The following is a 27,836-nucleotide window of genomic DNA, read 5'->3' on the forward strand; positions in this document are numbered from 1 at the left end:
CCTTAAGGAATGCCTACACACATCCAATTTATTTGGATTATTTTACCACATCTATGTAGTGTGATTCCATGTAGCACGATTCCATGTAGCACCATCACCCTCCAGTTCCTTCTTGTGCTGCTGAGAGAATAACTCTTTATGGCCGGCATTGCAGCTCTACTCTTACTACTGTAGCTGCAGTGCTTGCCACAGAGTGTATCTCAGCAAAGGGAGAGGGTGGGCTGAGATCATGTGATGTGTGCTCACAGGTACAGACTCTCTGCTGCCCTCTCCCAGCTCCTCTCTGAATATTTCATCTTACTAACATCATAATTGTGAAAGTTTGTATGTTTGTTACTTGATCGCGCAACAATGGCTGAACGTATTTGAATGAAATTTGGCACACACATAGTACATTACCTGGAATAACATATAGGATACTTTTATCCCCATAACCAAAAAGTGGGTGGAGACAAATACAAATTTCACTGGGAAAATGTAAACTGCAGCCATTCTTACACTGTTAATGATAGGGTTCCCAAACTTTGCGCAGTTGGTCATTGGGTGACTGGGGTTAATATTCAGAAAAGTGGGTGGAGTCTACAAAAGCAAATCAAAATTCACCTATTGATTTTCAAGGGGAATATTTAATTGCTGCCATATTTGCACTGTTAATGGCACAAACCTCAGATCTGGATCATTGGGTGACTGGGGTTCAAATTCAGAAAAGGGGGTGGAGCCGCAAACAGCCAATCAGATTTGTTTAATCAATACAAATTGTTGATGCCGAAAACCGTAAAGCTCACAAACTTGGTCATTGAGTAATTGTGTGTTAGGGTTAGAAAAAGTGGGCGGAGCCAACACCAGCCAAATACATCCCCGGGCAATGCCGGGTCATCAGCTAATGCGGTTATAAGTGGGAAGAGAGTGGACGGTTTTCTGTTCAGTAAGGCTGTTGTCATCTCAACTGTAGCGAGTCATATTCAGTATTTTATATTGCAATCTGTACAGGCGTGCAGTGTTCCAAACATTCTGAAATGCTAATTAATTTATGAGGTTGTGCATAAAACATAGAGGCCGGTTCTGTGTGTTGCATGATTCATGCAGGGAAAACTGACCGGAATGCTAGGTAGCAAGGGGATTACACCAAAGTAACACTTGTGTTGCTGCCATACAAATAAAACCAAAGTTTGCATACACCCATTTAAAGAGACACTGAAGCGGAAAAAAAAAATGATATAGTGTATTGGTTGTGTACTATGAATAATTACTAGAAGATTAGCAGCAAAGAAAATATTCTCATACTTTTATTTTCAGGTATATAGTGTTTTTTCTAACATTGCATCATTCTATAATATGTGCAGATTACACAACACTCAGCATTCAAAATGAGTCTTTCAGAGCAGTCTGTGAAGTAATGACCTCTCCTCTAGCAGAGGAAAAGTAAATAGTCCAGGAACAGTTGAGATAATAAAAGTCAGATAACAGCCCTCTCCACGACTAACTTAGTCAGAGAGCTTAATGGCTTGTTTGCATAGAGATAACAACTGGAGTTTCTCAACTCTTCCTGTACTGGAAACAATTAGACTGATGTATCTGATCTTAATGTTTTATTTCTTAGCTGTACTACACATACAAATCATAATATCATCATTTTTTTTTCGCTTCAGTGTCTCTTTAAGCATAGTCTGTTTGTTTGTTTTTTTCCTCCCTTCGTCCTCCAGGACGGCCCCTCCTGAGATTGTGTAAGTCCCCCCTCCCAAATCGGAAACACCTTAAAGTGAACCTCCGGACTAAAAATCTACTCAGCAGAACTGAAAAGGCTTGGTGTTTCTTTAACAGTTTCACTGCATCAGAACTTTGTTTTTCTTACCAAAGCATCATTTTTACCTGCATTTTTAACTAAGCTCCACCCATCAAAGGAAAAAAGCCCGGGCTTTTTTTCCCTGATGGTGTGCAGAGCATGATGGGATTTCCTATGTTGTTGTTCACGTTGCCTAGCAACTGGAAGAGGTGCTCAGGACACAGGACAGTTGGAACTGTCTCATGGTCCCTGTCACCTCCTTTCAACCAAAAAGATGGCTGCCATTATGAAAGCAAACATTTTCCTGTTCTTTTAAAACAGTGTGGGTAAGAGATTATATTACCTATCTATTTTAATTAACATAAGTAATGTAACTTAATGACAGTATGTTTGTTTAGGCCGGAGTTCCTCTTTAAGAGAATTAAAATAATTAATTGATGCAGTATAAATCCCACCTCCTCACAATCTCCCACAGTTTTTTTTGTTTGTTTCCCAGACCTCACCACGGAAGCACCAGGGAAGGTTGTTCCTTTCAGTAGGGGAGCCTGTTGGCACCTGCTGCACCATTTTTATTGTTTTTTCTTTGTTTTTTCATTTTTTTGTAAAGTATAATTTAGGCTTGTTACTGGTGTGCGGCCTAGAATAGGAAGCTAAGCAGGAGGTTACCTGTTTTTTTCCTATTTTGAATGAAGGGGACTGGAGAGGTTCCCTCTCTTCATTATACTTTCTGCGGGCATGGCGGCGGTAAGCAGAGATGCCGGATTTTCCGCATGCCCGAATATGACGCAAGTTTGCATGATAGGTCGCATGTATGCATCATTGGATACGCGTGAGCGCGTGGTGCGTACTGCGTCATGCATAAAACGTCATGCGTACTGATCGTGTTAGACGGCTGAAAGTGCGAGTTTTGTAAACCGCCATGGCCACGCTATACACGCAGACGCTACAGCTCTGAGGGGGTCATGGTGCAGTCAAGTGGGCCCACCACAGAAGCTCAGGAGAGTGCTGCAACTGGTGAGACTGAGCAGTCAGGTCACATCCACCGGTAAGCAAACACATTTCAGTGTTTATTGCAGACTCCTGTCATATTGTTAATGGGTACATGCTAGTAAGACTCTTGGTGTTTGAGTTGTTTTGTACTACAGAAACTCAAAAGCACTTCAAAGTCTAGCTGATGTACTAAATGTGGTTGCAAGTTGCCTGAAGGAACCTCTAAGACTTGGTTTGGTCAGTTATATCAAGTCTAAGTCTTATGCTCCTAGACCTGAAAGTACCACAGTAGCTTTATTTGACCTGATGAAACCCATGAAACAGGAAATGGCTTCAACTTTCTCAGCTTTCAGGGCAGCTTTACCCTCTTGTCCTATGCAGGCTACACCTTTTTGTTCTGGCAATTCCCTCGAATGCAAGCGTTCATACCACAGGGAAGCAGCCATATACATAATCAATTGCTTGATTGTTGGAATCATTTAAATCTGGGTCTCAAAGTAGATTTTTCCACAATCAGGGATTGTGCATTTTGATTGAAGCATGGCTGATTACAATGAATGGCTGTGGTGCGGATTATGCAAATACATGCATACATATTTTGGTTGGCCATAATATTCTGAAAGCAGTTATACTTTCATGTAATGATTTGTGCACAAATGTTACAACAAGTTTGGGTTTTCTGTCAGGCAGGGAACACACTTGCAGGGCCGTTTTCCCCTGCGTTTCCCAGGTTTCCGTCGGGTTTTGCGGTCGCGTCTAACGCGTGCGTTTTTCCGCGTGCGTTTCTGCGTTTGCATGGCATGTAGTGTCATGCAATGTGCGGAAAAAAGCAGAAAACTGTGCGGCTACAAAACGCGGAAAAAAACGCGAACGCAAACGCGCACAAACGCATGCGGCGCAGCGTTTCCCGAGCTAGGCTATTATTTTCAATAGCCTCTAAAATCGTGCGCGTTTTGCCGTTCGCGGCAAAACGCGCAGAAACGCATGTAGTGTGTTTCCTGCCTCAATGATTTGTGTGCATACATTTTCAGACAATTATATGCATGCTTAGTTTATCTGCCAGCAGGTGTGCTTTACAGATCCTGAATGCAATGCTACTTATCAGATAAGAATTATGTGCAGGGTTTAGCACATGGATATTCTGAATGCAATGGTGCATTTCAGATAGGAGTTATGTTCAGGGATTGGCACATGTTCTGAATGCAATGCAGAATTACATGCAAAAAATATGCACAGAAACCTTCAGTTTGCAAAGCTAATTTTCAGATAACAATGGTGTGTAATAATTATACACAGACATTCTGTTTGCAATAGCAAGTGCTCTTTTCAGATAATGATGCTGGTAGCAGGTGTGCTTTCAGAAGATAATTTTGTGCAGGGAATATGCACAGGAGTCAAGCTATTAGCAGATGTGTTTTTACTTATGTGCAGGGATTCTGCACATAGACATTTGAATTGCAACACTGTTTTTTTTTTTTTGCATATAAATAGATGCAAGGTTGATGCATAAGTTATTCTGATGGCAAGTTTGTTTTAAAAAAAAAAAAAAAAAAATTTAAAGGGACAGTGGCTAGTGTGGTGGTTAAGGGCCCTACCTCTGACACTGGGGACTGGGATTAGTACCTTAGCTCTCCCTGTTCAGAAAGCCTACACCTGTTCGGTAAGGAGTCCTTGGGCGAGGCTCTTTGGAACTGCTACTGCCTACTGAGCGTACCTTAATGGCTGCAGCTCAGACGCCTTCCGTCCGTCGGGACAGAAGCGCAACATAAATGCTGAGGCAGCAATTCAGGATTTAATCCCAAGTCTTTTTTCATTTGCAGTCCTGAGTACTTCCTTGATGGGTTACAAGTGTTCCCAGGATCTTTATGAAAGAACATGATTTTAATAGCAGCAATCTGAGTATACAGAAGATATTTTCTAGCTTTACCTAGCTGTGAAAATGAAGGAAGACCTAAGATAATATGCAGGTTGTTTTACAACTGTAGAGTATTTAGGATGGATCTGCAGAAAGGATTGGATCAAAAACACTCTTGATAGTTTTTCAGAGCAAAGGTGGTCACAGACAAGCTATGTCTTTCATTTTGCCTGTAATCCAGTTGTTGCTTATGCACAAACTGTCTACAAAATATTTCAAACAGCAATTCTATGTCAGTGGTTGGATAGAGAAATCGATCTGGATGTCAGATCCAGTGACTCTCCCTAAAAATGGACTTCTCAACCAAATCTGCAATCGAATGGATTATAAAATCCATTCGTTATTACGACAGATGCAAGACTATGGAGTTGTACAGGGCATCGGAATCTCAATTAAATGCATGACAGGTATGCTTAACTGGAGAAAATATTCTCTTTAATCTACTGGCAGTCTGGAGTACTCTCCAGAAATGAGAGAATCGGTTGGAAAACAGATTCGTGAATCTTCACACTGGGAATTACACTTGTGACTCAATTTAAACTAACAAGTGGGACTTATAGTCCACCCATAATCTTAAACTTCCTATGCTCAGACATTCTGCTGGGCAGTGAACAAGGTGCTTCCTTGAGATCAGCTTATCTCAAAGGAAGGGATATTATTCTAGCATGTAGGTTGAGTTGCAAACAACCATCTCAGAACTGGCGTCCGAACAAATATGTTTGACAATTTGCAGCTACCTGGTTTCTGCTTGGAACAATGTTGTTCGTTTTTTCTCCAGAGAGTGTGAACACTTTTGTTGCGGCACAGGGGGGAGCATACGTTTGTTTTTTCCCCCTTGAAGGGTACTTCGAAAAGGGATGTAGGATCAGACCACAGGTATTATTTTTGCGTCAGACTGACCAAAACAGGTTTGGCATCTGCTGTAGCCCTACCTTTGGGAAAGGTGCCATTGTTCTTGCAGATCTTGGATGATCTTTGTGAAGCAGGGTCAGGCCATTTTATAGTGGCCTCTCGATGTCTGAAGGCATGGTCTGTGTAAAAATTTATATGCTGGTTGCTATTGGCAACAGCACCACACACCTTTTGCTCCGGCACCAGAAACTCATCAGCATACAGGGGATAGAGCGGAGACAGCCTTCTTCACCTTTCAAAGGGCTTTATTAAGCATCTTGTGTTGGCATGGGCATGTGACCCACCTCATTAATTAATAAGCCATTGCTTTATAACCTAGTTACAAAGAATGCAATGTTTTGTAAATATCGGCTTTGTTTATGGTGTCCGTCGTCTAACTGTCGGGGGCAGTTAGACCTGATAACCCATTATGTGGCCTTCCACCAGGAACATGTTCCTGGTACATGACTGTATCGTTTCTCTCCGAGAAACTCTGCTTAAAGAGACCCTGTATCTCAAGTCTTTACTAGACTTCAGTACCTGAGACTAGAATTCAAGTATACTTACATTCCAACAGTCTGCTCATCCTAAAGTGAGGCTGCCATTCGTCTGAATTAGTAAGGCTATCACTATACAGACTTAGTCCTTAGATGTTTGGTGGTGGTGACAGCGGCGGCCAGGTGTATTGGAGAAACACAGGCCCTATACATTTAACCACCATCCATGTCTGTCCTGAAGAATAGAATTGATTTCAGGTTACCGCTCTTATTTCTACGAAACTTAGGTCTGATTTCCACAAGGATCAGAGAATCTTTATCTTTTCCTTATGTGCTAATTTCTCAATTTAAAAAGAGGGAAATTAAGCTCACTGGATATGAGGGTGAAGCTACCGCATGGGCCTCTTATGTCACATTCATAAAGCTCTATCGTTTTGGATCTACCAAGAAATCAATCCTTGGAGTGGTCCTATCCTGAGAAGAGGTTCTATTCTAACTCTCATTGGTCACCTATGGTGGAGGCAAGCAGAAGCCAAAAAGTATGGTTACCGGTAATTAGTTTTCCACGTAGCCTCCACAACAAATGGATATACCCACCTAAATCCATTGCTAAATCTCCTACTGATTCAAGGTAATATTCAATGCACTCAGGATAGGTAGAATGAGGTGGTACTTATATTGCATCTTAGACTTCATGTCCCATTGGGAAGAACCAAGGACTGGAGAAATTCAGCTAACCTTCTGATAGCTTTCGGAGGTTCTAGAACAGGAGTTCAGGTTTCTAGAGCTACGGTGTCTAGATGGATTAAGGAGGTTATTACTCTTGCTTACTCAGAAGCTCAGGTAATAGCACCTGCTCATATTACAGCACACTCGACCAGATCTTTATCGACGTCATGGGCAGAAAGGTCAGGAGTCTCTTTGGAACAGATTGTCGGGCTGCGACATGGTCCAGGCATTCGACATTCGTTAAGCATTACGGAGTTAAACTCCACTCCATTCAAGACCAATCTTTTGGTCGTAAAGTTCTGCAAGCAGTCATCCCGCCCTAGGGTAAATTTCTCGCTAAATCTCAGGAGGGGCCGTCCTGGAGGACGAAGGGAGGAAGTGCCGGCTGCTTACCTGGTAGCAGTGTTCCGGCGAGTCCTCCAGGACGGCCGCCTAGTTCCCAACCCTGACTTTTAACTTTTATTTATAAGGGGAGTGTGGTTCGTTATTCTTCTCTTTGCATAAACTGTGGGAGATTGTGAGGAGGTGGGATTTATACTGCATCAATTAATTATTTTAATTCTCTTAAAGAGGAACTCCAGTGAAAATAATGTAGTAAAAAAAGTGCTTCATTTTTTACCATAATTATGTATAAATGATTTAGTCAGTGTTTGCTCATTGTAAAATCTTTCCTCTCCCAGATTCACATTCTGACATTTATTACATGGTGACATTGTTACTGTGGGCAGGTTATTTAGCTGTTTCTAGCTGCTCTGTCTGTTACAGATAGCTAATAACAGCTATTTCCTGTCTCTGAACATTGTTACATTGTGGCAGTTTGCCAGCAGTACCGCGGTATTCAGAGCCTCTTGTGGGAGGGGTTTCAGCACAAAATCAGTCACACAGCGCCCCCTGATGGTCTGTTTGTGAAAATCATTGTCTTTCTCATGTAAAATGGGGTATCAGCTACTGATTGGGAAAAAGTTCAATTCTTGGTTGTGTTTCCGATTTGGGAGGGGGGACTTACACAATCTCAGGAGGGGCCGTCCTGGAGGACTCGCCGGAACACTGCTACCAGGTAAGCAGCCGGCACTTTTTAATACAGATTTTGTAGGGCTTTTTTTTTGTTTTGTTTTTTTAACTTAAAGCACCACTATAGCTGAAAATTGTAACATTTGAAATGCATAACACATACAAATAAGAAGTATGTTAAAGGAAAAGAATTATGGGAAACGCAGAGGGAAATGTACGCTAAAAACGCAATAGTACGCGTTTTTGATAGGCATCTATAGACTTTCATTGCGCCCGTTTCAGTGCGTGACGAACAGAACTGCGTGCAGCAATGCGGATGAGAAACGTATGCGTCTCATACCCATACATGTGAACGAGGCTATTGGAAAACATTAGTAGCCATTTCTATGCGCAAAGTCTGCCCGTATGCGTTCTGTAAAAACATCTAGGAACGCACATAGTCTGAACGGGGCCTTAGGTTTCTAGTAACACCCCTGTTTGTTCCATTTCCTGCAGGTGTCCAATAAGAAGACGAACAACACTCCCCCACCAGCTCAGGTGTCCAAGATTAAGGTTCCCACCCCGCAGGCCGTGGTGAAGAAGGAGAAGCGGCAGAGCTCCTCGAGATTCAACGTCAGCAACAACCGGGAACTGCAGAAGCTGCCGTCTCTCAAAGGTCCGTGTTCACACTGTGCAAATGTCTCCAGCCAGGCTGCCTGCAGCGCTAGTCTGCTTCAGAGGAGCCAGCAGGAAACCTTTTATAAGGGAACAGTTCTCCAACCACAGCACCCACTACAGCATAAAGCATTGTAATTGGTCGGATAGTGTGGGCGTGGTTTACTACAGCCTATCTGAAACGTAGCAGTTGCTGTCCAGCCAATCACATTAGCGGAATTTCCCTGTGAGGTTTTCCTGCTGGGCAGGGCTGTGGAGTCAGAGTTGGAGTAGAGAAGTCGGAGTCGGGGCAATTTTGGGCACTCGGAGTTGGAGTCTGAGTCTTGGTTTCAGAAACTGAGGAGTCGGGAGTCGGAGTCGCATGATTTTTGTACAAAATCCACAGCCCTGTTAAGTATTAGACTGAGGAGTTGGAGTCGAGGAGTCTGAGTCTGAGCAATTTTGGGTACCCGGAGTCGGAGTTGGAGTCGTGGTTTCAGAAACTGAGGAGTTGGAGTCAGAAGATTTTTGTACCGACTCCACGGCCCTGCTGCTGCGTCCCCTAAACTAGCCTAGTGCCCAGCTTGCTGCTCATTGGGAAAGTCTTTATAGAAATTGCTATACCTGTCAAGTAATTCATTCTCGCTGTTATGGAGTGCAATTTCAGGATTTCAGCAAATATGTTTTCCACTATCGCGAAAAAAGTAGGCAGTTAAAATCTGACAGAACCAACAGGTTTTGGGCCAGTCCATCTCCTCATGGGGGATTCTTATGGTTTTCTTTGTTTTCAACAGCATTTCTGAATAGTAGTTGCAAAGTGTAACTGACATAATAGTGTGCAAGTGTTTCGGGAGGCCGGCTGGTATCTTACTATTTTGGCAGTTAAACTGCTGTTCAGGAAATGCTGTTGAAAACAAAGAAAACCCTGAGGATCCCCCATGAGAAGCTGGACTGGCCCAAAACCTGTCGGTTCTGACAGATTTTAACTGCCTACTTTTTCACACCAGCGAAAAAAGGTAAGCAGTTAAAATCTAATGGAACTGACAGGTTTGGATTGGTCCATCTCTTCATGGGGGATTTTCAGGCTTTTCTTTGTTTTCAAAAGCCTTTGAGTGTCAGATTAACCCCCTTGGCGGTATGAAAAATTCCGCCAGGGGGAAGCGCAGCAGTTGTTTTTTTTTTAAATCATGTAGCGAGCCCAGGGCTCGCTACATGATAGCCGCTGCTCAGCGGCATCCCCCCACCCTCTTCGATCCCAGGAAATCCCGTTCAAAGAATGGGATTTCCTGGAGGGCTTCCCCCGTCGCCATGGCGACGGGGCGGGATGACGTCACCGACGTCAGGGACGTCATTGGGAGTCCCGATCCACCCCTCGGCGCTGCCTGGCACTGATTGGCCAGGCAGCGCACGGGGTCTGGGGGGGCGCACTCCGCACCCGATAGCGGCGATCGGGCGCGGGGCGGCGGCGATCGGGGTGCTGGCGCAGCTAGCAAAGTGCTAGCTGCGTCCAGCAAAAAAAAAAAAATTATGTAAATCGGCCCAGCAGGGCCTGAGCGGCACCCTCCGGCGGCTTACCCCGTGTCGCACACGGGGTTACCGCCAAGGAGGTTAACTGCCAAAATAGTAAGCTGCCAACCAGCCTCCCGAAACACTCGCACACGATTTTGGCATCTAGACTTAGCAACTGCCATTCAGGAAATGCTTTTGAAAACAAAGAAAACCTTAAAGTGAACCTCCGGACTAAAAATCTACTCAGCAGCACTGAAAAGGCTTGGTGTTTCTTTAACAGTTTCACAGCATTTGTTTTTCTTACCAAAGCATTATTTTTAGCTGCAGTTTTACCTAAGCTCCACCCGTCAAAGAAAAAAAAGCCTGGGCTTTTTTTCCCTGATGCTGTGCAGAGCATGATGGGATTTCCTATGTTGTTGTTCACGTTGCCTAGCAACTGGGAGAGGTGCTCAGGACACAGGACAGTTGGAACTGTGTCTCATGCTCCCTGTCACCTCCTTTCAACCAAAAAGATGGCTGCCATCATGAAATCAAACATTTGCCTGTTCTTTTAAAACAGTGTAGGTAAGAGATTATATTACCTATCTATTTTAATTAACATAACTAATGTAACTTAATGACAGTATGTTTGTTTAGGCTGGAGTTCCTCTTTAAAGTGGATCCGAGATGAACTTTTACTCATTGCATAATTGCATTCCTTTCCTATTGTTTATAGGGCATTCCTCAAGCCAAATACTTTTTTGTTTTTATTTTAACCTCCCTGGCGGTTTATTTATTTTGCCAGGGAGGCTGCAATGGGGTTTTTTTTTAATTAAAAAAAAAATATTTCATGCAGCCAACTGAAAGTTGGCTGCATGAAAGCCCACTAGAGGGCGCTCCTGAAGCGTACTTTCGATCGCCTCCGGCAATCGAAAGTAACAAGATAGGGCGCAATGAGCGGCCTATCTTGTTTCGCTTTCCTCGTCGCCATGGCGACGAGCGGAGTGACGTCATGGACGTCAGTCGACGTCCTGACGTCAGAGCTGCCCGCTCCAGCCCCTAGCGCCGGCCGGAACTGTTTGTTCCGGCTGCGCTGGGCTCGGGCGGCTGGGGGGACCCTCTTTCGCCGCTGCACGCGGCGGATCGCCGCGGAGCGGCGGCGATCGGGCAGCACACGCGGCTGGCAAAGTGCCAGCTGCGTGTGCTGCTTTTTTCAGAATCAAAATCGGCCCAGCAGGGCCTGAGCGGCGACCTCCGGCGGCATACCCCGAGCTCAGCTCGGGATTACCGCCAAGGAGGTTAATACTCTAATTCCCTATAAACTAAACAAGCCACGCCCACAGGTTTTCAGAGAGCCAAGGCACTTTCAGACAGTAGCAAAGGCTCATGGGAGCTCAGTCTGGGCAGGAGGAGGGGGAGGTGTTACTAGCCAGAGATTTCAGAGGCAGAGGGGAGGATGGAGGAGGGGGGGATTAGGTTTTCACAGGCTGAGGGCTGGAGATGCAGATCAGTTTGCCTGTGTGTAATGTTTGCAAACAACATGGCTGTTGTCATTGTATCACAGGAAGAAATACCGTATATACTCGCATATAAGCCGAGATACCCACTTTTACTTTAAGAACAGGAAAAAGTGATTGACCCGCATATAAGCGCCCCCCTCTCCCCAGTGTAGCCCCTTCACAATAAAAATGCCAGATGAGCCCTCAGTGTGAGGCATCCCTCTCCCCAATATAAATAGTCAAATGTTCCCCCAGTATTCGGCAGCTTTCCTTCCCATAGCCAGATGTCCCCCCCCAGTATGGGGCAGCTCCCCTCATGTCAGCAGTATGGGGACACATGTGGCCCTATAGCCCCCAGCTGTGTCCTGTGGAACTTTATGAGTAGGGCACAGTCATAATTTGACTGCTGACCTGCTGGTGGCTTTGGCGGAGTGGAGCAGCGGCATCAGGGACAATGCTGATCTGCTGGTGGCTTCGGTAGAGTGGAGCAGCGGCATCAGGGACAATGCTGATCTGCTGGTGGCTTCGGTAGAGTGGAGCAGCGGCATCAGGGACAATGCTGATCTGCTGGTGGCTTCGGCGGAGTGGAGCAACGGCACCAGGGACAATGCTGATCTGCTGGTGGCTTCGGTAGAGTGGAGCATCGGCATCAGGGACAATGCTGATCTGCTGGTAGCTTCGGTAGAGTGGAGCAGCAGCATCAGGGACAATGCTGATCTGCTGGTGGCTTCGGTAGAGTGGAGCAGCGGCATCAGGGACAATGCTGATCTGCTGGTGGCTTCGGTAGAGTGGAGCAGCGGCATCAGGGACAATGCTGATCTGCTGGTGGCTTCGGTAGAGTGGAGCAGCGGCATCAGGGACAATGCTGATCTGCTGGTGGCTTCGGTAGAGTGGAGCAGCGGCGTCATGTGCAATGCTGATCTGCTGGTGGCTTCGGTAGAGTGGAGCAGCGGCATCAGGGACAATGCTGATCTGCTGGTGGCTTTGTTATAGCAAAGAGAGCAGTGCCGTCATGTACTGTGCCAGGGTCCCCTTGCTCCTCTGTTCCCTGTCAGGTGCATTGCCGGGGATCCCTTTGCATTTCTGTCTCGCTTGCTGTGTCCGCTTCAGTACCGGGCATTTCCTCACCGCTCTGTCCTGCTTGTTGTGTTTTAAGGCGCCACTAGATGGCGACATAGATTTGAGACACGGTGAGCAGGACAGATAGGCGAGGGAATGCCCAACACTGACTCAGACACAGTGTGTGGGACAGAAGGCGATCCCCAGCAGTGCACGTGACGGTGGACAGAGAGGCAGGGGGATCCCCGGCATAGCACATGACGCCGCTGTTCTCTCCGCTCTACCGAAGCCACAGCAGGTCAGCAGCATTGCCCATGATGCCGCTTCTCTCTGCGCTCCACCGAAGGCACCAGCAGGTCAGCAATCATACGATCGCTGTGTCATATTTACTATGGTGCAAAGGAGGGGGCACGGAAACAATGGAGGGCATGGAAGCAGCACCTGGGTGAAGAGGACTCTCATATAAGCAGAGACCCCCACTTTTGGGCCACTTGGGTCAAAAATTCGGCTTGTATGCGAGTATATACGGTAATCATATTCTGTTGAAGCTTTTTGCAGCTAGATTTGCTGTGTAAACTATCTAAACTTTAGATAAGATATATAGACAAGTTACTTGTTATAGTTAGTTTTTCATCTCGGATCCGCTTTAAAGGAGAACTGTGGTGAGAGGTATATGGAGGTTGCCATATTGATTTCTTGTTAAGCAATACCGGCTACGTGACAGCCCTGCTGAGCTATCTGCCTGCAGAATCTCACCAGAAACAAGCATGCAGCTAATCTTGTCAGATCTGACAAAAATGTCAAACACCTAATCTGCTGCATGCTTGTTCAGGATCTGTGGCTAAAAGTATTAGAGGCAGAGGATCAGCAGGATAGCCAGGCAACTGGTATTGCTTAAAAGGAAATCAATATGGCAACCTCCATATACCTCTCGCTACAGTTCTCCTTTAAGAGTCCCCCACTAGGAGAGGGACTGGCCCAAAACCTGTCAGTTCTGTGCAGATTTTAACTGCTTTCTTTTTTGGCTGGAGTGGGCCTTTTAAAGGGAATCCATTACTAAGTGATGTTTTATGGTCGTCTTAAGATTGTGACTTGCAAGCATGCTGCACATCTGGTGTAAATGCAACCGTTGAAGTTGATGATCCGCGTTTAATGTATCATATGACATGCACCAGTACTGGGGGTGTCTCAAACCACACATGGTATTTTTATTGCTGGATGTCCTGAGTTTTGATGCTCCCCACTATTTGTTTCGTACTATCTACAGCACTACGAAACGTGTTGGTACTATATGGATAATGTCACATCAACATCAAAATAAATTCACAGCTTTAAAGAGAACCTGTATCCTAGAAGAACTCCCCTGGGGGTACTCACCTCGGGAGGGAAAGCTTCAGGGTTCCAATGAGGCTGCCCCCTCCCTGTAGCTGCAGGCAGTATAGCGCTGGCTCCCCCGAAGCCTTCTTCCGCAGTCCTCCCCCGACAAGCCTTGGTATATTTACCTTGCCGGGATCCAGCGCAGGCGCAGCAGCAGCTTTGTTCGGGCTGTATACCCCAGTGGGGTGTTTTTTTTTTTATTACAGGATTTCTTTAACCACTTGAGGACCGCAGTGTTAAACCCCCTAAAGACCAGGCCATTTTTCTCATATTAGACCACTGTAGCTTTAAGGCCTCACTGCAGGGCCGCACAACTCGGCACACAAGTGATCCCCCCCCCCCCCCTTTTCTCCCCACCAACAGAGCTCTCTGTGGGGTCTGATCGCTCCCCCAGTCTTTCATATATTAATATATATTTTTTTTCCCCAGCTGACCCTCCCTTCCCTCGCCAGCCAATCCCCATGATCTGCTGTCATAGGTTTCACACGGCTGTCCCCAGTACAGCGCTGCCTTAGATCGCAGCGATGTACAGGATTATTAGACGTTTCGCTGTCTAACAGTCTTTGAGTAGTGATCGCCGCTAGGAGACTGAAGGTGGAGCTAGCCCCATTGAAAGCCATTCGGCGTGGAGTGGTGGTGGGGCTGCCGCCGTGTTCATGCCAAGCGGTGTGGAACGGTTGGCAAGTAGGTAATGTTTTGTATAGCAAGATAGATAATGAATTGCTTATGCTCCCCTTTTTATTTTTATATTTTCTTATATTTTTTTTTTAATACCCCTCAGGACCCGGTCTCACCTGAGCGGGAATCGCGCGATTCCCGCTCACGGCAAACCGCTAGCGGTTCTGCAAAAACCGCTACACAATGTAGCGAGTGGCAGTGTTTTCACTGCCGCGGTTACGGTTAGCGGGTTTGCCGGCGACGAGCGTTCCGTGATTAGCGATCGTGATTAGCATGCACAGCACGTTAATCGCGATCGCTCCAAAACTGCCGCAGTGTCCAGTGATTTTTCCGCGCTGATCGCGGGAAAATCACTCCCGCAAAGATTGCAAGTGTGAACGGGCCCTCAGCAGCCAATTTATTTAGGGGCTAGCATGTTCTCTAGGCCATTTTCTTTTAGCACTTATTTATTTCCTACTCATTACATTTCCCTGCTTCTAACTAGTACTGCTGCAAAATGTATTTATGGCCACTTGTCGCTAGGGGGCAGTGTAATACAATAATGAAGGACTTCTGCTTTCAGTTTCTATATTTTCTGCTAGTAGAGAGAGATCAAAGCATTCCAAGAATTTACAGCACGACTTTTTCTGCCGACTGAAAACAAAAGCAGCGCACTTCCCTCAAAACGAGATTGAATTTTCTAATGGGTTGATATCGATGGTACTATTTTTCTATGAATTCTTTGTGCCTTTTTAATATGAAAACTGGTGTCAGAAACAGGAATTTTTAGGCAATGATTAGAACTATTTGGGGTTTTTTGAGGCTTTGTCCTGTGGTTCTCGTCCAATCCAGCGTCTGTACGGTAGTCACCATGTGTTGAGAGATTCTGCCTGCTGAAATCATCTCATTCAAGTGCAGGCAGGGGGGGTATTATGTTGTGCCCCTCCCCCCCCGCCTTCCTCCGTAGTATGCTGTATGTCATCTGCTCGCGATGTGTCTGTACAGCACTCAGCCCCAAACTGTCGCTGGTGAGATTGTATCCTGATCCCAGCAGGCGAGAAGTCCTCCCCACTGTACAAAAAAAAATTTTGTTTTGGTCTCTCAGTGCAAAGATTTAAAGTGGACCTGAACGCTTGCACAGGACACAAGGAAAGCATATAGAAATGCACCTTGTGTGTATTTAAAGAGTTTAGCCCGTCTAATTCCGCCTCATCTGTGACTAATCACTAGTTGTAATCTGATCCCTCCCCTGTGTCACATGACTGCCTTATGGCAGATAAGCCCATTTGAAAGCACAGTCTGAAAACAATATGTCTGCTTCCATGAAAGCAGGAAGTAGACACACTGCAGATTTATTGTAGGATTTTTTAGAGCAGAGAGGAAGTTCTGAGCTCAGGTCCGCCTTAACCACTTTCTGGCTGTAAATTCTCAGAGATAGGGGTAGGACAACAATATGTGTCAGCTACAATGTTTCAGAACTCTGAATGTAACTTTGGTAGTAAACCAATAAAAAATCCTGGCAGCCGAGCCGCTTGCCCCAATCATACACTGATATACTGTCCTCCTTTCAACCTGTCATTCGCATTGCCCTTGTCTTGTATTTCGATCAGTTTGCAGTTCAGCTGCTGATGCTGCTCCCTGCCACTAGATGGCAGTGACCGAAAGATCAGGAGACAGAGCAACAGCTGCAGCCTTGCTTCAGTATTTCAAAGCCCAGTTTTGTTTTTAAATTATAACCTCCTTAAAGTGGATCCGAGATGAACTTTTACGAATTGCATAATTGTGTTTCTTTCCTATTGTTTATAGGGCATTCCTCAAGCCAAATACTTGTTTGTTTTTGTTTTAATACTCTAATTCACTATAAACTAAACAAGCCACGCCCACAGGTTTTCAGAGAGCCTTGGCACTCAGTCCCAGGTAGCAAGGGCTCATGGGAGCTCAGTCTGGGCAGGAGGAGGGGAAGGTATTACTAGTCAGAGATTTTAGAGGCAGAGGGGAGGAGGGAGGAGGAGGGGGATTAGGCTTTTTTGCTCAAGATGCAGGTAAGCTTGCCTCTGTGTAATGTTTACAAACATGGCTGCTGTCGTATCACAGGAAGAAACAATCATATACTGTTGAAGCTCTTTAGATAAGATATATAGACAAGTTACTTGTTATAGTTAGTTTTTCATCTCGGATCCGCTTTAATACCACCCAACCATCCTAATTAGGCTGGGAGTGTCTCTGGCTGGAAGGCCACGCCCCATGTCCCGTGGCACGCCTCCTGTCGTGTGCTCCCCAGCCCAGTATATGTAGGGTATGTGTGCTGGGTTAGCCTCAGGCCCTTCCAATGATGTGCTTCTGTCCTCTCACTTCTCGTTCTGCTGCCCGGGTCTCTCTCTGCGTTGCTACACACCAGGGAACTGTATAGGGAGGCGCCGCATGCAAACTTGGGGCGTGGCTAAGTGTGGCAGGGGCGGGTCTTATTGTACATATTTCTTGACTAAAAGTTATGGCCCCCCCCAATTAACCTCTAGTTTTAGGGGTGCCTGTACTGATGGCGGAGGAGCAGTGATACAGAGGAAGCTGCTGAGTGTTGGAGCGGAGGAGATAAAGTAAAAATAAACTGGCCGCGCACTTAAAGTGGACCTAAACTCTTGCACAGGACACACTGAAAACGGAGAGAAATGCACTCTGTATGTATTTAGAGAGTTTAGCCTGTCTAATCCCCCCTCATCTGTTAATAATTACCAGTGTAATTTGATCTCTCAGCTGTGCCAGCTGGCTGCCTTGGTAGAGCATCTAATTTGTAAACACAGGATGTTAACCCTATGCCAGCTTCCATGAAAGCAGGAAGTAGACACACTGCAGATGTATTGCAGGAGTTGTTTCAGCTGTAACAAAGAAATGCTTTTTTTTAAAGGTTATTATGCTGGTGCTTATCTTTTACAGCAGAGAGGAAGTTCTGAGTTCAGGTCCGCTTTAAACACTGCTGGGTGCAAACAGGTAATCTGACAGGTCTCCTGTGCAAACCTCCTTTACTAACCGACCAATGGGAAGTGGTCAGCATAGGAAAAACGGCTAATACAAAGGCAGAAGTACTTCAAGTCTCAGCATCACTTCCCAAATAGCTGAAGAGTTCTGCTCTGTCAAAGTCTAGGTCAGACAAAAGCTGCAGGTAATGAGGGTTAATCGTCTCCCGAATTCCTCCAGCACGATAATGACTGTGACCTCGTGGCAAGTAAAACAGGTCAAACGGCTCCAACACACAGTCACCTGATCTGTCATCCCCGCTCCTTCCTCCGTGAATAAACACAAAGACGCACACAAAGCAGGCGATCAGAACACGCTACAAGCTGGGAGCATCTCTCTGCAGACTGCAGTATCTCCTCCTTCCAGAGAGTGGCCAGTACACCAATAACACATTGCTTTACAGGAGCGCTGCACTAGTTCACACACCGAACTGTACTGCATTTTAAAGGATACCTTTAGTCCTAATGAAATTCTCAAATAGACGCCCTGTGTGTGCTTGTGTGTTGCGGAGTGGTGCATAGTCTGCATCTCCCGTGGCCTGGTGTCAGCCTCCATTTACCTGCATAGCGCCCCGTTTCTAAGCCCTGCACGGCAGAGTGGGTGCCCTCTGACCCAGACATACTATGCTGCGCATGTGCATTATTTCTGCTTTGGCACTTGACTGCGTTCCCCACCGACCTCAAATCCAGTGCGCACGCCGGGTACGTCTTCCTACAGGAGTGCGCATGTACTTACATACTTCGCCTGCCCCAACCCGGAATTCCTATTTTCAAAATAGCCATTACCCCTTAACAGCTTGCTGATCAGCACACTGTTAAACTGTAATATTGCCCACTTGAGCCATGGGGAAACATGGACATTACCTTGCAAATCAGTTGTCCTTTCAGTTATAACTGAGAGCAACTGATATATTTAACTTCTGACAAAATGTTGTTAGAACTGGAAGGAATTGTTGTTAGAAGAAAATGGTGAGCTTCTGAGAGGAACTGACGATGAGGTAAGTATGTAATATTTATCTCCAGGTACATTAAGTTTATTTTACATAATTTTACTCCGTTTAGGTTCTCTTTAAGACTACCCCAACTGGCCACGTTTGCCGAGAACAGTCTAGCTTATGCATGAGGTTTTATGGGGTGGGTAGTCAGAGCAGAGGGGGTATTTTGACTGTGGTTTGAGTTTTGTGATCATCAATAGCCCTGCTATGGTTTTCATCTTAAGGGGCCCATACACCTAACTATTTTCCCGCCGATATACGGCCGATTCGATCACAGTGATCGAATCGGCTGTGAAATCGCCGCGCACACCGCTGACAGAACGATCGATTTCCGTCCGAAATCGATCGTTCCCGTCGATTCCCGTCGATCCGTCCGTGCGGAAGATTATTCTCGATCGCCGGTGGGTCGGGAGTGCGTCGATAGCGGTGTTCGAATGCCCGACGACCGATGCAATACAGCGGGTATACATTACCTGTTCCGGCCGGTGCGAGTCCCCTGGTCCCCGCTGTCTTCTTTCCGTGCTGGGTTCCGGACCGGCTGCAGCTACACAGAACTTCCTGTCCCGGCAGTAAGCTTAAACAGTAGAGCGCCCTCTACTGTTTAAACTTCCCCTGGACAGGAAGTTCAGTAGCTGCAGGAACGGTCTGGAGCCCGGAGCGGAGAAGAAGACAGCGGGGACCAGGGGACTCGCGCTGGCCGGAACAGGAAATGTATGCGCGGGGGGGGAGCAGCGGCAGCTCCACAGATCGTGATCGGTTTCAGGCTGAAATCGATTCACAATCTGTTTGCAGTAAAGGTGGCCATACGATCCCTCTCTGATCAGATTCCATCAGAGAGAGATCTATCTGTTGGCAAATCGACCAGTGTATGGCTACCTTTATACTTTAGCTTGGCTATAACGTTATGTAGATACAGGCAGTACCTGCACACCTGCCAGACCTCCGTAGGGTCACCTCTGTCACATGACTGTCCTCTGATCTTCAGTAATTGGAGAGACTGGGAATTATAGGTATTGCTCTATGGGGTGGAGCAGAATCCTAACCTCGCGTTTACTGCTGTTACCGCCATAAAAGAAGAAGGGACTTTTATGAGCCGCGGGTTGGTTGAGCTTGTGACGGACGCGTTCGTTTCATGGTTGTCCTGAGAGTTAGTTTGACGACCTGCCAGATGGATTCGCTCTCTTTGTGTCAGGATTTCACTACAGGCTGCAAAGCTTATTAAAGTTTCCCAAGTTCTTGTTTGTGAATGTTGAAGTACCGCCCACACGTCCATGGGATGTCCTGCTGTAAATATGGCAGCATCTGAGTTACTGGAGCCCTCACACTGCTTCCTGTGATGTGACCAGGGCTGTGGAGCGGGTACAAAAGTACTCAGACTCCTCAGTTTATGAAACCTCTGACTCCCACTCCACAGCCCTGCGTGTGACAAGTCCATAGGCCACATTACCAGAGACCCGAACAGCATATGTTAGTCTGTGTGAGCAGCTGTAATGTCATTTGCATTGGCTACTGCAGAGCTGTGAAAGCAGGGCCGAGGCGAGAGAGTCTCCAGCCTCAGGGTGCAGTGTAGGATGGGGCACAGGGCCGGGCTGAGGCAGAGGCGAGAGAGGCTCCAGCCTCAGGGCGCAGTGTAGGAGGGGGCACAGGGCCGAGGCAGAGGTGAGAGAGGCTCCAGCCTCAGGGCGCAGTGTAAGAGGGGACACAGGGCTGAGGCAGAGGCAAGAGAGGCTCCAGCCTCAGGGCGCAGTGTAGGAGGGGGCACAGGGCCGAGGCAGAGGTGAGCGAGGCTCCAGCCTCAGGGCGCAGTGTAGGAGGGGGCACAGGGCCGGGCTGAGGCAGAGGCGAGAGAGGCTCCAGCCTCGGGGCGCAGTGTAGGAGGGGGCGCACAACTCACTCAGCTATCATTCCTCTATTGTGTTTGAAGCAAAGAGAAATAAGAAAAGGGGATACATAGCAGTGACTGCAAGCCAGATAACTAGAGATGAAGGTGTTGGGGGGAAGAGGGGGGGGGGGCGGGTTGGGGGCTCTGGGGCTAACAGCAATCAGTGTGTGACGGCTGGGGTGGGAGGGATGGAGGGGCGCACTTTGGTGTCTCAGCCTTGGGTGCTGGAGGACCTTGTCCCGACTCTGTGTGAAAGTGGACCTGAACTCTTGCGCAGGACAGAAGGAAAACAGAGAAATGCACCCTGTATGTATTTAGAGAGTTTAGCATGTCTGATTTCCCATCATCTGTGACTTATCACCACTGTAATTTGATCTCTCAGCTGCGTCAGAGCAGCTAATTGGTAAACACAGGATGTTAACCGTATGCCTGCTTCCATGAAAGCAGGAAGTAGACACACTGCAGATTTACTGCAGCATTTATATCAACTGTAACAAATGTTTTTCTTTAAAGGTTATTATGCTGTTGCTTATCTTTTAGAGCAGAGAGGAAGTTCTGCGTTCAGCTCTGCTTATTAAAGTGGCACCGCAACAGCCTATTGTAGAATGTAATGAGTTTTTCAGGATATCCAATTTTCCTTTATCTTGGTTTAGGCCTCAGAAACACTTCCTATATGTAGCTGTATGTTGGTGTGTAGCCCCGCTTTCCCAGTGATGCTTAGCCTAGGCTGTTTAGCTATGCAGAAGTCTCTTCCCAGAGCATCCTGGGAGACTAGGTTTTTCCAATGACTTTGGAACACACAGTAAATAAACATTCTGCAGCGATGCCCCTGGCAGGGCTAAGGATGTCACCACCTGTAATATATTTAGGAATGTTAATCGGGGAGAGGAAAGATTTTACAATGGGGAAACACTGAGTAAGGCCCCGTTCACACTGCACGCGTTTCCAGCCGCGTTTTGGAAACGTGTGCAGGTGGCCGACACGCACGACATCAGACATTGCATAGAGTGCAATGTCTGATGTTCACACTGCATGCGGTCCGGGAACGCATGCTGCACGCATTTTTTGTAAAAACGCGTGGCTGTCCCATTCACTTTTCAGTGATGGGATCAGCCACGCAACGCACACAAACGCGGATGGCCATGCGTTCGTACGCGTTGCGTTCCGCGTGCGTGCCCGTTCGCGTTTGTGATGTGAACGGGGCCTGAATCATTTGTAAACTTTTAAAAAAATAAGCAATATTTATAAATCGGATCAGATTCGATTAGAGTGAGGGCCAGTGCACACCAAAAAGTGCTACCCTAATTGCAAACGCTCAGCGCTTTTTGAAGTGTTTTTTTTGTTTTTGTTTTGTTTTTTCAAGGCGTGTGCCTAGCAATTTTCTATTTATTTATACATAGCGATTTGGTGTAGTTTTTGTTTGTTTTTTTACAGTACAACTGCTAGTGTACTGGTTATGTAACAAAAGCGCTTGGATAATTGCTCTGATCTAGCGATTTTCCACTTTCCTATATTTAAAGGGACACTGTAGGGGGGTCGGGGGAAAATGAGTTGAACTTACCCAGGGCTTCTAACGGTCCCCCGCAGACATCCTGTGCCCGCACAGCCACTCCCCAATGCTCCGGCCCCGCCTCCAGTTCACTTCTGGAATTTCAGACTTTAAAGTCTGAAATCCACTGTGCCTGCATTGCCGTGTCCTCGCTCCCGCTGATGTCACCAGGAGTGTACTGCGCAGACACAGACCATACTGGGCCTGCGCTGTGCGCTCCTGGTGACATCAGCGGGATCGAGGACACGGCAACGCAGGCGCAGTGGTTTTCTGACTTTAAATTCAGAAATTCCAGAAGTGAACTGGAGGTGGGGCCGGAGCATTGGGGAGTGGCTGCGCCAACACAGGATGTCTGCGGGGGACCATTAGAAGCCCCGGGTAAGTTCAGCTCATTTTCCCCTGACCCTCCCCCCCCCCCCCCCCCTACAGTATCCCTTTAACCTTGAGGCTGAATTGCTGCAGAAATGAGAAATACTGCAAAAAAAAAAAAATCACATGGCTCTGGTGTGCTCCATCCCATTCAAATACATTAGCCAAGCGCTTTCTAAAGCACTAGTGTTTTTAGAAGTGCTCAGAAGCGCCCTTGGTGTGCACCAGCCCTGAGATCTGTCTCTAGGTCGATCTGCCAGTACATCGTCTGATGCATGTCTGGCCACCTTTAATCTCCCAGCAAGAAGCGGGAGGACGTAGGCAGGACTGGGTGATTGTGTGCTGGGATAACTCCTCCCACTCTCCTAGCAGCAAGGTACCACGGGACCCCGCCATTCAAATACCTACATTATATTTTTTATTGTAAAAAGCATGCAATGCAGACAACTTTGAGAGTCTGTGCTGTAACGTTAGCGCAGTGTGTTGGCAGCGAATGGTTAATCCCGGGGTTTTCCTTGCACAAGGTCTTGGCATCCGCACTGATTCACGGGTCTGTTTGCAGCACAAAGATATATTCATTAGTGAAGTCCTGCATTGTGCTGCCTGTTTATATTTGCAGGGAGAATTTCCCTGCGAGCTACCATGGCCGGGTGAGTGTCAATATAAGGCACTTATAGAAGCAGGGCATAACTTTGTGGCTTGCGTTTGATAGTGAAAACAAAAGTTTGCTTTCTTAAAACAGAAAGAATTTGCGATAATTCAGGTTGGAGTGAGCTTGAGATGTCTCCCAGTGCATCACTGCTGAATATATGCAAATTAACCATTCTACCCTTAGAAGTTAAACACACCTCCAGATCCGCTGGAATGCAATGATGTGTCAGCTGTTAAATGTACAGAGCCACAATAATCCAACATGCATACAGACTGTTTCAGACTGGTTGGTCTTCATCAGTGCATGAGTTCTGGGTCACTATGCGCTTACTGGTTAGTCTGGACCTCTTTGTGTTTTAAGTCCTACTCTTTAGAGCCACATTAATCCATGCAATGCACTGATGAAGACCAACCAGTCCAAAACAGTCTGTATGCATGTTGGATTATTGTGGCTCTGTACATTTAACAGCTGACACATCATTGCATTCCAGCGGTTCTGGAGGTGTGTTTAGCTTCTACGGACGACAATGGTTAGTTTGCATATATTCAGCAGTGATGCACTGGGAGACATCTCAAGCTCACTCCAACCTGAATTATCGCAAATTCTTTCTGTTTCTAAGAAAGCATACTTTTGTTTTCCATGCTATTTAGTAAGGGGGATTTTAGGACCATTGTAGCCCCTCACACACTCCAATGAGTTCTGGGTCACCATGACTTAGATAGTTAAACTGTATATCTATCTATACGTCTACATCTAATAAGATTGGGGAAGGTCTCTTTTCCACTAAGAAATGCTTTAATGCAACCACGTTTCCACTACTGCGATTGCATTGCTCTAGCGATTTGCCGCCGGAGGAAAAATGAGCTGGTTTTTATTTTGAATTGCCAACGTGTGGAAAAATTGCATAGCAGGGCGATTATGCGATTTTCTTGCTCAGTCGCAAGAAAAAATGCATCAGGTCACCAATTGCGATCATGGAATAAATATCGCAAACGCATTGCACTAATGGAAAGGTTTACCATGGTTTCCTTTCATTTTTGACTGTACCCAACGTCGGAATCTGATAACAAAACGCAGGTGGTGTCGGCTGATAGTTTGCGTTCCTGTTTCTGTAATCGCAGCCATGTAATGCCAGTTGTGTAGAAGTGTCAGTGAGGTTTGTTGTAACTGGCAGAGGCCACGCACTGAAGTGTAATAACAGCCATGTACTGCCAGTTGTGTAGAAGTGTCAGTGAGGTTTGTTGTAACTGGCAGAGGCCACTCACTGAAGTGTAATAGCAGCCATGTACTGCCAGTTGTGTAGAAGTGTGTCAGTGAGGTCTGTTGTAACTGGCAGAGGCCATGCACTGAAGTGTAATAGCAGCCATGTACTGCCAGTTGTGTAGAAGTGTCAGTGAGGTTTGTTGGAACTGGCAGAGGCCACGCACTGAAGTGTAATAGCAGCCATGTACTGCCAGTTGTGTAGAAGTGTGTCAGTGAGGTCTGTTGTAACTGGCAGAGGCCACACACTGAAGTGTAATAGCAGCCATGTACTGCCAGTTGTGTATGTGTCAGTGAGGTCTGTTGTAACTGGCAGAGGCCATGCACTGAAGTGTAATAGCAGCCATGTACTGACAGTTGTGTAGGAGTGTGTCAGTGAGGTCTGTTGTAACTGGCAGAGGCTACACACTGAAGTGTAATAGCAGCCATGTACTGACAGTTGTGTATGAGTGTCAGTGAGTTCTGTTGTAACTGGCAGCAGCCACTCACTGAAGTGTAATAGCAGCCATGTTCTGCCAGTCATGTAGAAGTGTGTCAGTGAGGTCTGTTGTAACTGGCAGAGGCCATGCACTGAAGTGTAATAGCAGCCATGTACTGCCAGTTGTGTAGGAGTGTGTCAGTGAGGTCTGTTGTAACTGGCATAGCGGGATTTAGGTTAGCATTAACTGTAAAAGGCAGGAATGGGGCAGAGAAAGCAGGCTGTAATGAGAAAAGCGAACGCAGCTGCCGATTCAAGTAATCTCAGGCTTATTAAGGCAAATGCATTCTACTAATTGAATCTTTACGTCTGTTCTCTGTCTAATCTGATTGGGGTGGGGGGGGGGGGAGGGAGCTGCGATGGCATAACGAGTAACTGAACACTAGATGGCAGTAACTGGGAAAGTGACTTGTGTAGGCTGGAGAGACTGTATAAGGGGGAAGCTGATGTTTATTTTCCAGGAAGTGGTTTAGAAGTTGCAGGCCGCATAGCACTCTCTCTCCGAGGCCCGAGACCGTCAGCGATGCCCTTTCTATAGATTGGGCTCCATATATGATTGCACAGCGCCGTGGCTGAAGCTGCTCACTCTGAAACACTTTTAATAGCCTGGACATTCCATTTTTTAAAGACCAGATCGTAGTAAAGGGGGGTGGAGACTGCACACTGTTGTTTGTTCCCCTGCGCACGGCCTGTTGACACTCACAGATCAATCTTAAACGTTTCCGACCAGCACCAGGGATTTTCAGGGCTAGTTCACACTATAAATTGCTTTTGTGATCGCTTTTGAAAGCCATTTTCCTTTCGCTTTTAGAGCGATTTGCGCTTTAAGCGCTTTTCTATTCTCTTTAGTACAGCGTTTTTTTTTCTTCCTGACGACATTTAGGAAGTGAACTCTGACCTGGAACTGAATAAATACAATATATTTATTCTTAATAGTGCTGGGCAGATCGCTTTTCAAGCACTTTGCGATTTTCCTATACTTTGAATTGAAGCGCAAACGCTCAGGAAATGGTGCTGGAGCCGCGTTTGTGACTGGAAAGAAAGCTCATCGCTCATGTAAGACACTCACATAGAGCTACATTGCAGAAGCGCTTCTAAAGCGATTTTAATAATCGCCAGCTCTTTAAAAGCGAAAACACTTAAGGTGGCCACTAATGGTTCAATTTCTAGTGAAAAATCGTTCGAGCGATCAGATATTCTGATAGGATTGGTTGAAAATAATCTTAGTTGATAGGCACAATCGATTATAAACTATTATAAAAAAAATCGTACAACTGGATTTTTGTCAAACCAAAGTTTGGTTCGTTGATGGTGTAGTGAACAATTTTTCTTCCAATCAGAATTTCTGATCGCTCGAACGATTTTTCGCTAGAAATTGGACCATGAGTGGCCACCTTTAGTGTGAAGAATCGGTACTTATCCGTTAGCCGGGCGCATCCGGCAGGTGGCGCTGTTGTAGCGAATTTCGATGCGCAGTTGTATCTAATTCCATTCATAGTTACTATGGTAACAGGTGGCCGCAGGTGGCGCTAATTACATTGTTGATACGCAACGTAACGATACAGTGTGTTAATGGCAACGAATATACATTGTATTTGAAGTGGCCGGAATTAAAATGAAGGCGGCGGCAATGTAACACATGAAGCCGCCGCCTTCGTCTGTTCTTCTTTTCCCCCTTTGCCCTCTCGCTTCTATACAACACTGCCAGCTGGGGGGGGGGGGACACGCGTGTCCCCCCACAGTCGTTCGTCGCAAGGAAACAAGCAGGCTTCCCTGCCGCGACGAACGACTCTGGGGGGACACGCATGTCCCCGCAGGCTGGCAGCATTGTATACAAGCGAGAGGGCAAAGGGGGAGAAGAAGAAGAACAGACGAAGACGGCGGCTTCATGTGTTACATTGCCGCCGCCTTCATTTTAATTCCGGCCACTTCAAATACAATGTATATTCGTTGACATTAACACACTGTATCGTTACGTATCAACAATGAAATTAGCGCCACCTGCGGCGCTTCAATTCACACAGTACTACGTTCAGTAACTATGAATGGAATTAGATACAACAGCGCATCGAAATTCGCTACAACAGCGCCACCTGCCGGATGCGCCCGGCTAACGGATAAGTACCGAAGAATCCTTCAACAATATTTTTTTACCTCTCTAAAGGTGCATACACACATCACACTATAGTCTTTGGAAAATGAAAGATCACAGACCAATCTTACCACCCTTTATGTAGTATGAGAGCCGTACTCTACACAGTCTTTTCTACGGAGCTGAACTCCACATCAGAAAAAAATCTTTGCAAGATGCTGCACACACAGATGCTGTACAGACACAAAAGATCAGTATCTGAAAAAGATCCATTCCTGCAAATTGCATTCATAGTCTATGATATCTGCAGATCATCATACACACATGATTTAACTGACATTCATCTGCAGATCAAGCAATCATCTGCAGATCTGAAAATCCATCCTGGTGGATCTGATCTGCAGATGAATGTCGGTTAAATCATGTGTGTATGATGATCTGCAGATCTCATAGACTATCATTGCAATTTGCAGGAATGGATTTTTGGCAGGAACAGATCTTTTGCAGATACTGATCTTTTGTGTCTGTACAGCATCTTTGTGTGCAGCATCTTGCAAAGATTTTTTTCTGATGTGGAGTGCAGCTCCATAGAATAGACTGTGTAGAGTATGGCTCTCATACTACATGGAAGGGGGTAAGATTGGTCTGTGATCTTTCATTTTCCAAAGACTATAGTCTGATGTGTGTATGTGGCCTTAAGGCCTAGAACCCACTGCAAAACGCTATCGCTAATCGCAAGCGCTAGCATTTTGTATGAGCAGTTTGTCAGCGGTTTCATGAGCGTTTTAGGAAGGGATTTTACAAAGTGTAATCAATTTGCCAGCGGTTGTGTAGCGATTAGTGTTTTAAAGTCTGATTGGTCCTTTCAATTAATTTTAATTTTGTTACAGTGTGTGGTAAGGTTAAAACGCTAGCAAAATCGCTCCATGCAGGTTTTAATGAGCGATTAAGCCAGCGTTTATATACTTTACATTGAAGCGCTAACGCTCCCAAAATGCTGCATATCCTGCGTTTGCGAT

General features: G+C 46.2%; 1 protein-coding gene across 1 annotated transcript in view; it reads left to right on the top strand.

The window, feature by feature from the left end:
• Window positions 1–27,836, top strand: part of PPP2R5C (protein phosphatase 2 regulatory subunit B'gamma) — a 224,364-nt gene that overhangs the window by 46,994 nt on the left and 149,534 nt on the right. The window contains exon 3 of the mRNA XM_068254708.1: window positions 8,312–8,471. Coding sequence (XP_068110809.1) covers window positions 8,312–8,471 — 160 coding nt within the window. The remainder of the gene's footprint in view (window positions 1–8,311; window positions 8,472–27,836) is intronic.

This window comes from Hyperolius riggenbachi, chromosome 9 (genome assembly GCF_040937935.1).
Source record: "Hyperolius riggenbachi isolate aHypRig1 chromosome 9, aHypRig1.pri, whole genome shotgun sequence".
Taxonomy (NCBI): Eukaryota; Metazoa; Chordata; class Amphibia; order Anura; family Hyperoliidae; genus Hyperolius; species Hyperolius riggenbachi.